This window comes from Osmia lignaria, chromosome 1, assembly GCF_051020975.1.
Source record: "Osmia lignaria lignaria isolate PbOS001 chromosome 1, iyOsmLign1, whole genome shotgun sequence".
NCBI lineage: Eukaryota > Metazoa > Arthropoda > Insecta > Hymenoptera > Megachilidae > Osmia > Osmia lignaria.
The window spans coordinates 12,034,487-12,049,227 of record NC_135032.1 but is presented as its reverse complement, the minus strand read 5'-3'; the positions used below and the strand labels follow the sequence as shown (position 1 = coordinate 12,049,227).

The window sequence follows — 14,741 nt, the reverse complement described above, 5'->3', positions numbered from 1 at the left end:
ACCTATTTCATTTGCAATTAGCAATCATCAAACACAGAAAGCGGAACTTTCATCAGATATAACTCGATGCGTGTTCACGTCTCATGAGAACGATCCTAACAGTCGAATCGCAAAGCTCTCGGATGCATAATAAAGCCACATTCACAGTGGATGCGGTCATAGTACACGGTCAGCGCGTTCGCATTGAATGCAGTTGCATGCGGCTAATGCAGCTCCGCATGCGATGATGCACCGGTTCGCGATCAATACGCGAGACGTTCAAATCCAGCCTGATTCGTCGTCTCTCTAGAATCCTCCGGCTCTCGTGTGTGAAAACGACCCGATAAGAATAGTTTAAAATACAATATCGTCAACTGTAAACGGTATGTATTCGTTCGTGTGCATACATGGTGAGTCATCGTGATACTAATATACCTAGTGTATAATTTCAGGAATGACTTAAGGTTATATTCACAAAGTAAAAAATTGTGTTCGAAGTGGTAATAACAGTGTTAGGGATTTTTCTATTCGTACTTCGACAGATTAATATTGATAAAAATTAATGAAGTTTTTAAATTTTACCTTATAATTTACAGCAAGTCGAGCTGACTAATGTCTTTTTCCAGGTATTAAAATTAGTCTAACGGTATAAACTACGTTCGCGATTACTCAGGGAACGAGCCGGTGATAATTACAATTTCAAAACGTTACTTAACCTTGCTGGATCCTCTTTAGGTCGCTAGGGAGAAGAAGAAAGCACGATAAATATCTTTCGTGCAGAAGCGGAAAGAAATATTTCCAGCGCGAAAATGGCGACGTCGTAACCCAATTTAACGTCGATTCACAGGCGGCCAGAAAATCTTATTAAACGACCGCCAGGATGAATACCAATTTCGTAGTCGCCGTTGTCGCGGCAACGTAATCGTCCAATTCGCGTCTTATCGACGGCAAAATTGTTGGTTTTTTATTTATAGAACGACACTTGATAAGAAAATTGCGCGCGTTCCACCTGCCCGGTTGCATTCTTTTCTATGGTGAATCCCAATGATTTTGAAAAGGACTCGTGTATTAAATTCTTGAACGTGAGAGTCACGAAGAACGATCATTTTTTAAGGGAAAAAAAAAATGTTTTGCTTTCTGTTGGAAAAAAAATCAAACACAAGTGATTTGTTTAGAAAATGATCGTTTGCCATCCAGTGACTTAGAACACCTTTTTGTTATCTTCGGCCATCGAATGCTTCAGAATACCTTTAAAAATGAAAATTTTTCAAGCGATCATTATAATGCGATATTCGTGGATACATTGATAGTAAAATATTCTAAAAGCCAGCGAACGTGCTCTCATCCGCGAGACTTGGAGCAGAGCGAGCTGGTGTAAGCAGTGGGAGCCGAAGATGATAAAAGGGGCCCATGTGGTAGGGGCAGCATCTAGAGGGGGCAAGAATAAAGGTACTACGAGCTGACCTGAATCGAGCAGTGTTTGTGCTGTTGCAGCTTCACAAGGGATCTCGCTTGTGTAAATAATTTCTAAATAAATCGTGTTCATTCCTCGCGAAATATAAATAATAAGATCGCAGGATCTTTAAAAAGGAATTCAAGGATCCTAGAAGAAACATTCGCTGAAACATCGTCCGATTTATCGTGCGCGTTGTCGAGCTGACACGTAAGCAACAAGGTACGTCGTTGGTTTGAGTTTTAAACACGACCGGCATAACACGGTTCGTGTTAGAGAAACCAGTGTCAGAGGAGTGAATATGTAAAGTTAAACGTGCCTGTTCTTCGTCTACTCTTTTTTATCCGTGAAAAATGTGTAGCAGTAACATTCAGAACGAGGCTGAGAGGAAGGCGATTGATTTTCTACGAGAATACACACGGTTCGATGACGACGACACGTGTTAGAATATCTCCGGACAAATGTATTGCGCAGTTGTGATTAACCGAGACGAGATATAGACGTGAAATAAAATAGCTGAAAGAATTTAATGGTTCTATAATTGAAGATAATATCATGATTAATTTAAACGTTCCAAGACGATTCGTTTTATTTCACTGTTCTCTAATTTTTATTTTTATTGGAAAAAAATTTTTAACTATGCAGGATTCAGGTGAATATATGAATTAAAAAATGTAGAGATAACAGAAATGATCGGTTTTTCGAGAAACTTGTGTAGGTTTCTACATAGATCAAGACATATTTCGGGTTCAGTCATGAAATTCATTGGTACAACATGAAGACGAGTTGAGAACCATTAGAGATTCCTTTTGCTCCAGTTTGGAATTCTTCAGACAACTGGTCGACTCAGTGCCTCCTCGTGCGTCTTTCTACGCTTCTTTCTAACCATCCTCGTTTCAAATATTAAACTTCCAGAAGAATATCCTTTAATATCATGCTGTTATCTGATAACTTTGAGTTGATTTTCTTTTTTACAGTTTGAGAGTTTCCATTATTTATTTTGGTCTCCTTTAGGCTCTTATTAGAATCCGAGATTTTTTTATCTGGAAGATATTTTATAGAAAACTATAGAGTTGGAGGGCACGATGAGAAACTAAGCACAGCACTGGCGCTCGAAAAAGCTAAGAATCATCGTTCAACGTAGGATGATTACGTAATCCCGATAACCTTCGTCTAATCATGCCCAGTGGCGTCAAAAATCTTTCAAACCAGTTGAGAATTATACATAAATCTAGCAATTTATCATTTTTTTCCTACTTTCTATTTTTCATTTTAAACACTGACCAATAGATTTCGTGGAATCTTTGACTCTTTTAATTATAACTTCCTGTTGATTTACAAGCAAAGGATGTCAAATATTTGTTCCAATAAAATAATTTTTTGTATGACGTAAAGTGTGTATAACAAATTCAATTGCATTTCATTTACATAATTACCTGCTTGAGTTGTCACTCAGCACTTAAAAGATATGTTAATACTGAGTAGGAGTAAAAGTAAAAAACATTTTAAAAAATGGTGTAAGTAAATAAAAAGCTGAAATAAATTAATATTGTAATCAACTGACAAAGTTCAGTCCACGTGTTAATTGTACAATTAAAAATTCTTTAAAAATCCATTTACCAATTTTGATTATTATTAGAAAGAAATCTCGCCCCTTTTACTGCAGTAATCTCAATCTAAAAAAAGATTAAATGTCTAGAGAAAGTAAAGGAACTTTATCATCCTTGTTATTATCTGAGGAGAGAAAATGGCAGGGATTGATCGTTACATAATAAAACATTTTGCGAAATGTTTATCGCATCGTGAGTTCTCGAAACGAGAACAATAAACTGTGCAAACAGAAAACGATAAAATCGCGGCTCTATCGGTTATTTGCCGAAAGGAAGGTACGTTTTGCTGACTAAGGAAACAAATGGAAAACAGCTAGAAAAACAAAATGATTAAACATTCAATTCGACGTTCCAATTTCTCTTTAATGCAGACTAAAATAAAGGAAACTGGAAGTATTCGATTGAGGACAAAATGAGTTTAGAGAGTGTATTGGTAAGGTTAACGAACCTGATACTGTCGTATACAATAAAAATACTTTAATTCAAATGCTAAATCCAGATTGGAAATTAACAATTAATTTGTAAATAAACAATTAATTAGAAGATCCACAGATAAAGTGGAATATAATTTAACATGATACAATGAAACTGATCTATTCAATTCTTAGAGATACTTGCTATAAATAATAATCAAGGACTAAACGTGACATGACTGTATACATTTCAAGGATGACTGTTTCTTATATTCGTTGACTATCAAAGGAAATCACACGTTCGTGTCAAGAAATATTCTTATCATTTCACACAATCTGGCTTTTATCTATTCTAAATGTTTACTAACTATGGATTTCGAAGCTTCAAAAGTTGAATATCCTATGATTAACACAGTAGTAATACCATTGTAATTATTTACTGAATTTAAAAAATATCTTATCCACAGCAAAGCTTTCAAAGAAGAGATAAGAGAAAAGTAGATTCAGCAGAATTCAATCATCGATGATTATCTAATTTCACGAATACATTGAGTGTATTCAATGCGTTTCTTTTACAAAACATTTTCCACTTGTATTCTATTTTTCTTTAAGACCAATACATATTTATCGACGAAGGATCAAAAGGTGATACGCATATCTCATGTTTCTATTGTTAGATGAAATTCTTTAACACAATGAAATAGTACGAATCTACTGAAACTGATAACTGACAAATGATATATTTTGATTTTTCTATTTTTAAATAATTTTTCTGATAAGACTAAAATGACTAATCATCGAATGATGTGTGCAAAGTTATGAAATTATGAATAATTATGATTAGATAGTAGAAACTATTTTGCACGAAGTTTTATTTTTAAAAGAGAATTTCTATCAAATCAAGAACAAAATATTCAATCGTCGTTCCAGATAAAAAGCGTACAATATGTCTTGAAACATTGAATTAGTGTCATCTTCGTGACAAGTATTACGCAGCTGTCATCTAGATAACTGCAAACAGTAATTAACTGCAGGAATAAATAAACGGTTGCGCCGGAAAGCCAGACAACCTCGGGAATATTCATTCGCTTTTAATAAAATTCGATCGCTCCTCGTCGAACAAAACTTTTTCAACTACCGATCCGTTTCTTTGATCTAACTTTCGACGCTGCTTATTAAGATCCTCGTGAATATTCAAATTTTCATTTCACCTTGCCTACGAACTACCTGACTTCCCAATTTCGACCGAGAAGATCGCTCGAAAGAGACTCGGAACTATTTCTCGAGAAACGTTGAAGAAATTAGGAAACGTTTATCGAATTAATGACAATTTTCTAATTACTCCTTTCGAAACAATTTAAAAACTGAACGACACTAAAGATTTTCAATTAATATTATAACAAACCCCTATTAAATTGATCTACCTTTGCCCACAGGTTTCTCATTGACGTACAAAGTACTCCAGGCGAAAGGATGAGCAAGCAGCACACGAGGAGTGAGGTTGCCAACAGCAACGACAAGGATAAGACTCTGATAATCCTGCACGACAAGGTGTACGACGTAAAGAGCTTCTTGAACGAGCATCCTGGCGGAGAAGAGATCCTGTTGGAACACCAGGGTAAGGATGCTTCCGAGGATTTCGACGATGTGGGCCACTCGAAGGACGCGTTCGACTTGATGAAGAAATACCAGGTCGGCGAGTTGGTCGAGTCGGAAAGGTCGAATACGACCCCGAAGCTAAGTTGGGGATCACCGGACACCTTGAAATCGGACAACCAGGATCAAGGAATGTCTTCGTTGGTGGCGGTTGCCTTTTTCGTCGTCCTCGCTGCTCTCGCCTACTACGTTTATTTCTAATTAACCCTTTCGCTGCCATCACGCGCCATTATCAATGCCAAACGTTCGCTGGTGATATCGCGAGCACAGCAGCAGAACTTAGAGTATAATTTAAGCGAGAACAGGCAAATGTGCGAAGAAACTTAGTTGTATGCGATCGATACCTGATTGATTGATTTACTTCTGCCTTTATGTGGTTCCTTCTAACTTTCCAGGAATATTTTAAGATATTTGTAAAATAGGAGATGCGTTCTTGCACGTTGATGTGATTGATATTGTATCGAGGAAGAAATATAGCTAGAAATTAGCGATTCTTCTCTATGTAATGACTGCGTCAGACGTTTTTAAGTCGTATGCGATGTTTTAGCGAAATAAATGCACTTTTTACGTTTACGTTTGAGAGTTGATGAGATGAAAGCTAAAATTCGCGGTACATTAAGATTTGTAAGAAGAAGTCAAAACAGAATTTGCGTAAAAAGAAATAATTTTGCATTTTTTCGTCTGGCTTCAGCCAAGACTGGTAGAAAGGAAAACCACGATTCCATTCATCGTGACTGACCCGGGAGGATAAAACGAAATTCGCGATTGAACCACGGATTCCTCTCGAGCGGTCTTAATCGTTAAATCGGTCGATTCCAAGCAGACTGTCAAGAAGAAACATCCCGTCGGGCATTTGCATTCGAATGGCTCCTATTACAAAAGCCTCGTTACAGGTTTTCAATGAGCGGAAGAACCGAGAAAGCGACGAGATACGATCGATAGAATTCTCCTTTGCTTAGAAGTTCTATCGGTGAATACTCAACTTCATATTACTCGTGAAAATTCATGATCCTTAACGCGGCATTCAAGTATTAAAGAAAATTCTCCAGTCATAGTTTTTAATTATAATTATCGTCAATTTCATTCGCAAAAAGTATCAATCACCTGATGAAATCAAGCCATCATTCTGACCTGTTTGTCTTCGCGAAACCGGAAGAGACCAGTACACATGGCAATAAGTAATTGAATTTCCGGTGGATCGTGAACGTAAACAGGTTCGATCAATTCCCTTTTACTTTATCTGAGAAAAGGCAACGGGGTGAGTCTCGGACAAGAAGTAAGGATAATTGAGAAACGAGAAAAGCGGCTTCATCGTGTCTCGAAAACGTGGGTATAATCGATCGGGGATGTTGTATCGACCCTCTCTCGATTGCAGAATGTTTAATAATGCTTTTTAACCCTTTGTCACGCGAAGAATCCATCGTTCGTCTTCGAGGAGTATCTCTGGCTCGATTGTTGTTAATCGAACGGTTGACATCGATTCCAGGGTAAAATACACGACTCTCGTCCCGTGCAGCTCGTTTGCACACGAAAGGAAAGTATCGAAAAACCTTACTTGGACATTTGTTGCTTTTCCAGACAGGATTCGTTATTCTATCTCGCGTCGAGAGGGTAAGACTTTAACCCTTTGCATTGCGATCTATTCTTATCGTTAAATAAGAATGTTAACATTAAAATAGGTGATCGAATTTTTTCATGATTTCTTCATAAACAAAATAACACATTCTTCCATGAATCTAATGAAAAATGAGATTGATCAGAATTAAGGATATCGAGAAGATAATATCATAAGTACGATTTCACGCTACTTTTACTTCATGAAATGTGTAGGTGCGATTAAATAGCTATCAAAGAATGAAATGAAGTTTCGATTCTATTTAGCGTCGCACATTCAACGGGCGAATAATTTCAGCCGACTAATTGGTAAAAAATCAAAGGAAACAAACCGAGCGAAGGCATCAACTGGAGCGAGAGAATTTAACAACGCGACGAGTAAGGTCGAAGAGAGGGGTGGAACATCCGAGGGTGGACAGAAATCATCGAAAGAAAAATGATCCTACTACGTGGACGGTAGATTTCTTCTTAACAGTTTGATCCTAAAGGTCAGGGGATCTCCCCTGTTTACTATTACAACTTTATCTTAACGATCTGATGGCCGCGTATTTCCTAGAATCTAATAAAAAGAATTCCGAGAAGGAAACCGTCAAGTGTACGGGGAATTAAGAACCATTGATCGTGGTAAAACGAAATAGGAGGAAGAAGAACGACGATCGGAAGAGTCGATTCGAACATCGGTCGGAAGTGGTCACGGAAGGCAGATGGTGTTCGCCCGACAGGAAGGATGTGTGGTTTTCCACATGTGTCAGCCGTTCGATCGGTATCGGACCATACCCGAGGGTCGAGGTGGCCAGTTCAATGAAACGATCGCGATGACGTGGTTACATTAGCCTTCTATGAGAACAGTACTCATATATAAATTCAATAATTAGCACCGTTCAACGAAATTTCAATTCATCATTTCGCGATGCGTCGACGAAAGGATAATGTACAATCAGATCTGGATGAAATTTCACGGTGTCCTGTTTCCAGAAGGAAACTTCCTCCGTGGACAGTCTAATATCGCTAAAAGCTTTTTAATAAACAGTCTTTGAGCTGGTTACTTGCGTAAGAACACGAGGGGTTGCCTCACTCGTGAGAATCTCTCTATTGCTCTTCCTCTTACAAAGTGGAACAGGGAGGTGAATTCAATGGGGTAACTCGGAAGAAACCGAGAAGCAAGGGGAAGAATTTGAAGAGGAAAGGGATAAAGGAATCTAGTATGATGGAAATGGAATTAAAATAAGGGATGGAGAATGGAAGAAAAGATGGGAGTTCAGCTACGTAGGGGAGAAATAGAACATGGAAACAAAGGCATAGATAAACAGAAAATTTTTGACAGAAGATCCGGAAAAGAATTTAAACTAGCTCGTAGAAAAGTAAAATGGAGCCCAATGTAGGACTAAAAAGATACAATCAAAAGGAAAAAAGGTAAAGATTGGGGGGGGGGCAAAAAATAATGAAAAAGAAGATATCAGAATGAAAGCACGTAGCCAGAGTTTACCCTTAGCGAGTAACCGCCGCAAGGGGTTGCAAGGGGTTCGAGCAAGAAACGTATGAAAATGTGTAGCCCCGGAAAAGCGAAGGAAGAAGAAGAAAGAGGAGTGAGAGGAGGGTTGCTGTTTATTTTACGAAGTAGCTAAGACATACGATATTGTCCCTGGCAAAGTGGTTCCCGTTTCGTCTCTCACCCCCTTCCACCCCATGTCTGTCTGTCTTTAGTTTCCCACACCCTTACAGCAGCTTTTCTGCGAAAAGCATAAATTACCGTCGAGAATTATGGTGAAATGACACGCGAGATCTCGTTCGCTTATCTCTTTCCTCGCGAACCCACCCTCTCTTGGGGAGTTGGTCACCAACAGGGTGCCAAGCACACTTTTTTTTTCACCTTCGCGACTTTACGTTTCGCCGTTAAAGGGTGTACACCGCGTATTATGTAATTATCAGAGGGAAAACGCGTCGAACGAGATCTCGAGATTACAAGAGCGTGTTATTTCGCGAGGAACTTTGAAGAAAAAAGAACACATTGCTACCTGTGAAACAATTGACATGTTCTTCCACGAATCGAATACGGGGTTTTAGGGTAATCTCAGGGTAACTTTTGAAAATCGTCCAAGGTAAGAACGTGCGCGCTCGCAGGGGTGCTTTCTTGAAGAGAATTTCTGTTATTGCAATTTCAATTACCTCTGAATAATACACCTTGTGATTGTAAGTGAATTACCGAGCTGTTTTTAGGGTGTGTAGTTTCGGATGAATTTCCGTCAGTTGATTTTATAACAAAGTACGTTCACCTTTTAAAAATAAATAGCATGTTAAACGAAGCGACTAAGCACGGGGTTACACGGGTGCATAGGTAATCCAGGTCCAAGTAATTTTCGAACAGACATTTCATCTCTGAAGTGGCGTGCTTTACGATTCCACGAAGCTGCACAAACGACCACGTGGAATATTAGAAATTTAGCCGAGCTCGTTACGAGATGTTCATCCTCCAGAGGAAGCCAAGAAACTCGATTCGAGAGTTTCATCTAGATGGAATTCATAAGAATAAAAATACTACCAGACATTTCCCAACTAAATTTCTCTCCAGGCACAGCAAATTCCAACGTCAACTCGGTGACGTTTAGTTTGAAAAAAAAAAAAAATTCAATCCTGAATTTCAATTTCAACGGATTAAACGAGATCTGTGACAATTTTTAAAAAGAATTTAGGAAATCCAAATGTGCGAACGAGAATGGAGGAGAATTGGTAGGAAAACGTGGCAAATAGAAAGTGGAAAGTTTCAGTGGAACAGAGGAAAGCGATAAGATCGAAAAACCTCCCCTGCAAAGGCCTCTTCTTCGAGGAAGGTTTCTCCTTCGTTTTACTCCTACGTGCTTCTGATTCGCCTACTTTGACACGATTAAATGAATTACATCACGAATTACGCCATCGTCTCGCTAATTTGTGGAGGATGAATTTAATTGTGTCGGTGATTATGAAAATTGTGCCAGCCGCATACTTCACAAAATTCAACACTACGTTTTTAGGCCAATTTATTCACACGTTCGATTCAGTAATTTCCCAGCTGTCGGGAAATAATAAATATTCAACTTGAAATGAATAATATATCTCGAAGGGGCTTTATTCCGAAGAATCCACGTGGACGAGTTAAAGCAAGAAACAGTTAAAAGAAGAAGGGAAAAAAAGAAGCATTCAACTGAAAGCCTTCACTGCACAGAAGAAAGAATGGCTGGAGCAATTACAACGTGTTTGTTTCGAGAAACTTTCCCAGTTTCAGCCAATCCCGCCAACAGCAAGAGAAACCCAGAAAGAAATCTCTTAAAGACTTCTCCTTTTTCCCTCCCAGGCAAACTTCCAACCGCCTACCGAGAGTTAAAAGAAAAATCCGATCGAAATCAAATCAACGTGCGAGCACTACCGGAATGTAACACGTGTTTCTGTAGTACCTTTGATAAAACAGTCTCTTTTCCCAATGGATTCAAATAGGGATTGAAAAATTACCACAAATCAACAAACTCGAAAAATGAAATATAAAATGTTTTTAGAGAACTTGTATGATAAATATTAAAAAAAAAAAAAAAAAAAAGAATTAAATTGAAAGACACGTACCCATTTTCGTGGAAAATCCCATGAAAAATGAAAATTCCAATCGCAACGTTGATAAGGCACCAAAAGAAACGAATCGTGATAATTGAAAGAAAAGCTGGAATAGTAAAATGGAACACGAAGAGGTCAGCTGGTGGATCCTCTCGCGTGCACGACCGACCGGCGACTGAAAAGGCAGAGGGTTCGAAGGACTGTCATGCGCCCCTGATTCCGCTTCGTTCGCTGTTCAGACTCCACCCACCTTCATTCATCCAGGAAGGGAATTACCAGCGGTTGCTTTTCATTATTCCAGTCTTAACGTGTAGCTTTGCAGCCTGCCCTGAACACCATAACCCTCGGGAAAAGGGAAAGTTTTACCCTGACGGTTACTGGGGGGTGCAGAGACGGGTGGTACTTCCTGCTTCTTCAAAGTACTAAGCATAACATCCTTAGGGTGATGTTTGAAATTTCTAACTAATTTTGGTACTTGAATTCACAAAACAAACCCGGTAATTTTCGCGCGTACTCTGTTATATTACAAGAACCATGAACCCCATAAAATATGAACGAATTCGAAAATGAATTCAACTGGCGAACGTGTTAATCTTGTCCTACGACATTTTTATTACAATGGGACCAGCGTGTAAAATGAAAATTAGTAAAGACCACCAGGTTTCTCGGAACGAAAAGGCAAGCAGGGAAAATCGAAGGAAGGTGGTCGCACGTGAAAAGCTCCTGTTGCCGCGTGTCACAAGGTCCGAGAGGAGGCATTTGCACCTGGCGATAGCAGCTGTTGAAAACCGTCCGTTACCTGGTTCGCCAGAAGCAGCACCTGTTCGGATTGCGTGCCGCGTGGACCTTTGAGAACTGGCCCATAGCAACACATGTTGCTGAGGAAAAGCTGAAGCCTGTCCTATTAGGAAAGCCACGATAAATATCCTCGACCAACGAAACCTGATACTTTTGCCTCTTTTTTTGGATAAATGAAAAAAATACAAAATGACTTTTCCGGAAAATTTTCCACCCTACGTGTATTTTGTTCCTCGATAAATTTGAGAACGGCCCTCGAGTTCGACTCTCAGACAATACGTCGGCGGCAGATAATAAATGTATCGCGTGTGTATAATTATGCGGCTGGTATTTTCCTGGAATTAATTTCGAGCTTCCCTGGGAAGAGGCTTTTTTCACCAGCTGCTTCGCGAACCACGCGGCCAACCCCTGCCGTGTCGCGCGGTTATTTAGGAAGCACGAGAGAAAAGCCACACCGAAGGGGGTTGAAGAAGAAACGCATCGCGAGAAGCAATTCCGCGCTTTTTACGCTCGTGCCGCGGTTCCCATGGAATATTTCCAGCTGGAACTTCGACCAGACGTTCGAATCGTTCTTTTTCTTTTCATTCACGTTACTCAAAGAGAGTGTTCGTCTTGTTAAATAAATAATGTGACACGCGAACAGTTTGAGACGCTTCAGAAACGCAAAATAGAAAAGCAATTCGTATTCACCTGTGACTCGACGTCGCTCGAAACAACCAATTTCGTATCAAGAAATCGAGAAGAGAGTCTCGTCTCGCAAACGGCAAGTTTTATTGCTAGCATCGGCAAAGATATCCGGAATCGGTATCACAATAGGCGTCTCTATCGAAGCAGAACTACTCGAAAGATTGCATGCGTGTTAAGGGTGCGTCGGTTATTGTTGATAGACGCTTTGGCAAAATTGAAAGAAGAGAGTGTTGCAACCGATCGACGTAACTAGCGTCGAGTACAAAAGGGAAATGTACAGACAACGGTATGAAAACGGATCCCAGAGAACCGCGAGGCCATTAAAGTTGAGATTAAGTTCATAGCTGGCTTGACACGGATCACCCACCCCCTTTACTCCTCTGACGACACTCTTCGAGTTTCCTTTGTTTGCCTGGAAATTCCTTCGAATTTACCGAAACTAACAACCCCCTTGATTGTTTCCAAGCACGAGTACCTTGATCTTTACATTACGCGTATCACAATCAGAGTATCAATATCAATTTAACGCTTTTCGATAAAAGATTTTCCAGTCCATATTTCGCTAGTTTAGCAAAGAATAGGGGATGAATCTTGGAAGGAAAAAAAACGAGGAATCATTCAGAGTCGATAAAGTTACCCGTTCCAAGTAGCGATCGAAATAAAACGATTCGGCGACGTCGCCGAGTGGCGGTGCCGTTTCTTCATCCCCTTACCCTTAGAATAGCAGAACAGGGGGTGGTTATCATTTGCAACCGCTGCTTTCATTATCTTCGACACACGGTTTTCGAGACACGTGTAGCCGGTAATCTTGAGAATAATTAATTCAGGTCGCGTGAATCGATTTTACGTCGTTCTAAAGGAATCTCGAGGGTGTGAAATCTAATGGGACAAGAGGGATATCGAAATCTTTTTCAAATATAGTTCAATGTAAAGAAAAAAGGGATTAAGAGAGATCGTGGAAACACTTTGGGTGCTCGAAAAAATCGCGGCGAGTGTGTCAAGAATCGAGGAAAGAAACGAGAGAAAAGGGAGATGGCGGACGTAGTTTAGAAGAAAAGTCGTGGCACTCGAGAATGGCCAGGACAAAAGGTCTGCATCGTTCGGTTTTACCTCTTCTCTGTGAAACGCGAAAAAACGTAACGAGCCACTTGGCCACGTTGCATATTCCACAGGCCGGATATTCCAGCCTCGTTGTTACGTAAAATCTGGCCACCATTCCTACCTGAGGACTCGCTAATTGAAAGGGGCTTAATTGTCATTTTCGACTGCTTTGTTTGTCAACCTCAGACTTTCTCTGTTTGTTTAAAAAGCTTCGACTCGGTCTTGGAATTCTTTCAACGATAGTCAAGACGTGTACACACGCACACACTCTGATAAACTTTCATTTTAATTCATCCACTCATCAGTTTTTATACAATGAACATCTTAAATTTACTTACTTACGAATGGAAAAACATCCAACACCGAGAAAAGACATATTTTATTTCTTCCTTCGAGTTTTATTACTATGATTGGACATATGTCCATTAACGTTCCGCCAAATTTTCCATGCAATGGTAATTGAACGCAAATCGAATGAAAGAAACGGTTATATTAAGTCGTAAAAATGAGGAAAACGACAGGAAATGTTGAACGATTTCCTCATTATCCTCGTACTCGGTGAATACATAGATTTATTAGCGAGTCTTGTGCAACTGACTGTTCAAGTTGAGGCAGAAACAGCGAGGAATCTGATTCCTTAAGCAGGAAATACCGATCATTCTGAACGTTTACTCGTGTCAAAATCTTAGAAAACGTTCTTGAATTTTACGAGGTAATATTTCGTACTAATATCAAGTAAACTCTACTCTTTTCTGTATTTAAGATAAAATATCTATGGCCTCAATAGTGTATACGTTGAAGGCCTTGGCACAAGTCGAACATGACAATCGCAAAAACTACGTTAAATGGAAAATGACTCACCTCGCGAAGCTCCTTGATCTTTAGCCCTCCTTTGCCAATAATGCATCCAGCTTGGCTCTGGTGCACCAGCATACGTACATCGATTTCATCGCTGCCATGGCGCGATCCATTCTGAAAATTAATTAATCAAATACTATATTAAACTGAAGAGAAATTAAAATTGCAGCTTTGTCTTGAAATGCTCATTAATTCACATAACGCAAGAACAATGCATCAACTTTTTATTAAAATGCTTCAAAGGAGCACACCCATTCACATTCTCTTATCAAAATTTCATTAACGATCGAATGGAAATACTAAAATTACTACCATTGTTCTAATTGATTCTATTATTCCTACATGGGCATAGACTAAAGACATCGTTTGTGTTTCAATGGTCTGTAGTATAGAAAAGTTCTATTTTTCTTTTTTTGACAATCTACGTCTATCTACAGATCAAATACAATCATTCAATTATCGAACGTGTACAGGATGGATCAGTATTTTGGCTGAAGGGAAATTAATTAAAACATATTTAAAACGAAAATTGAACTTTCACCCTACATGTTATCCTTTGATCATGACGCTTTAAAAATTAATTAACATGTTAATTAATTACTGAACCAGCCTGTATGCAATTTGTCCCATGCAGTTGAACCAAGCTTCAAACAAAAACACAAAGTAAAATTACCTATTTTCTTCCATAATTAAAATTTCATACTCAAAGTTCAAGCATCATCTAAAATAATAAACATGAAAAATTATAAAATGAAATTTAAATGCTGTATGATCAGTTCAAACCGCACAGGACAATTCTCTACATTATGAACGACCGTTTGAACGAGAACTCTACTAAGATAAGAAGAAAACAATGTGAAAAGTCTCACGATTGAGTCATTTCTTTTCCCGTGTGATCCTCTTCTGGTAGCAACACTCACCTCCTCGAGATTAGGTACGACCTCGTTCAACACCTGAAGAACAGTGGGCAGATCCGAGCTGATTGTAAGCACC

At 39.1% G+C, this 14,741-nt stretch overlaps 2 protein-coding genes across 8 annotated transcripts in view; one reads left to right on the top strand and one right to left on the bottom strand.

Annotated features, from left to right (window-relative positions):
- The window catches only part of HnRNP-K (Heterogeneous nuclear ribonucleoprotein K), a 61,295-nt gene that overhangs the window by 7,782 nt on the left and 38,772 nt on the right, over nt 1-14,741 (bottom strand). For 5 of the 6 annotated variants that reach the window (XM_034328105.2, XM_034328109.2, XM_034328106.2 and 2 more), the window contains 2 exons: nt 14,618-14,741; nt 13,752-13,862 (listed from right to left, as the gene is read on the bottom strand). In XM_034328105.2, the coding sequence (XP_034183996.1) occupies nt 13,752-13,862; nt 14,618-14,741 (235 nt within the window). The remainder of the gene's footprint in view (nt 1-13,751; nt 13,863-14,617) is intronic. The other variant, XM_034328110.2, reaches the window with a different exon arrangement.
- LOC117606095 (cytochrome b5) lies at nt 178-10,301 on the top strand. Of its 2 annotated transcripts, none has more exons than XM_034328124.2 (2): nt 178-362; nt 4,892-10,301. In XM_034328124.2, the coding sequence occupies exon 2, from the start codon at nt 4,929-4,931 to the stop codon at nt 5,310-5,312; it is 384 nt and encodes a 127-aa protein (XP_034184015.1). In that variant the 5' UTR covers nt 178-362; nt 4,892-4,928; the 3' UTR covers nt 5,313-10,301. The 2 variants fall into 2 exon arrangements, with proteins under 2 accessions (XP_034184015.1, XP_034184014.1); XM_034328123.2 differs by lacking the exon at nt 178-362 and adding an exon at nt 1,430-1,654.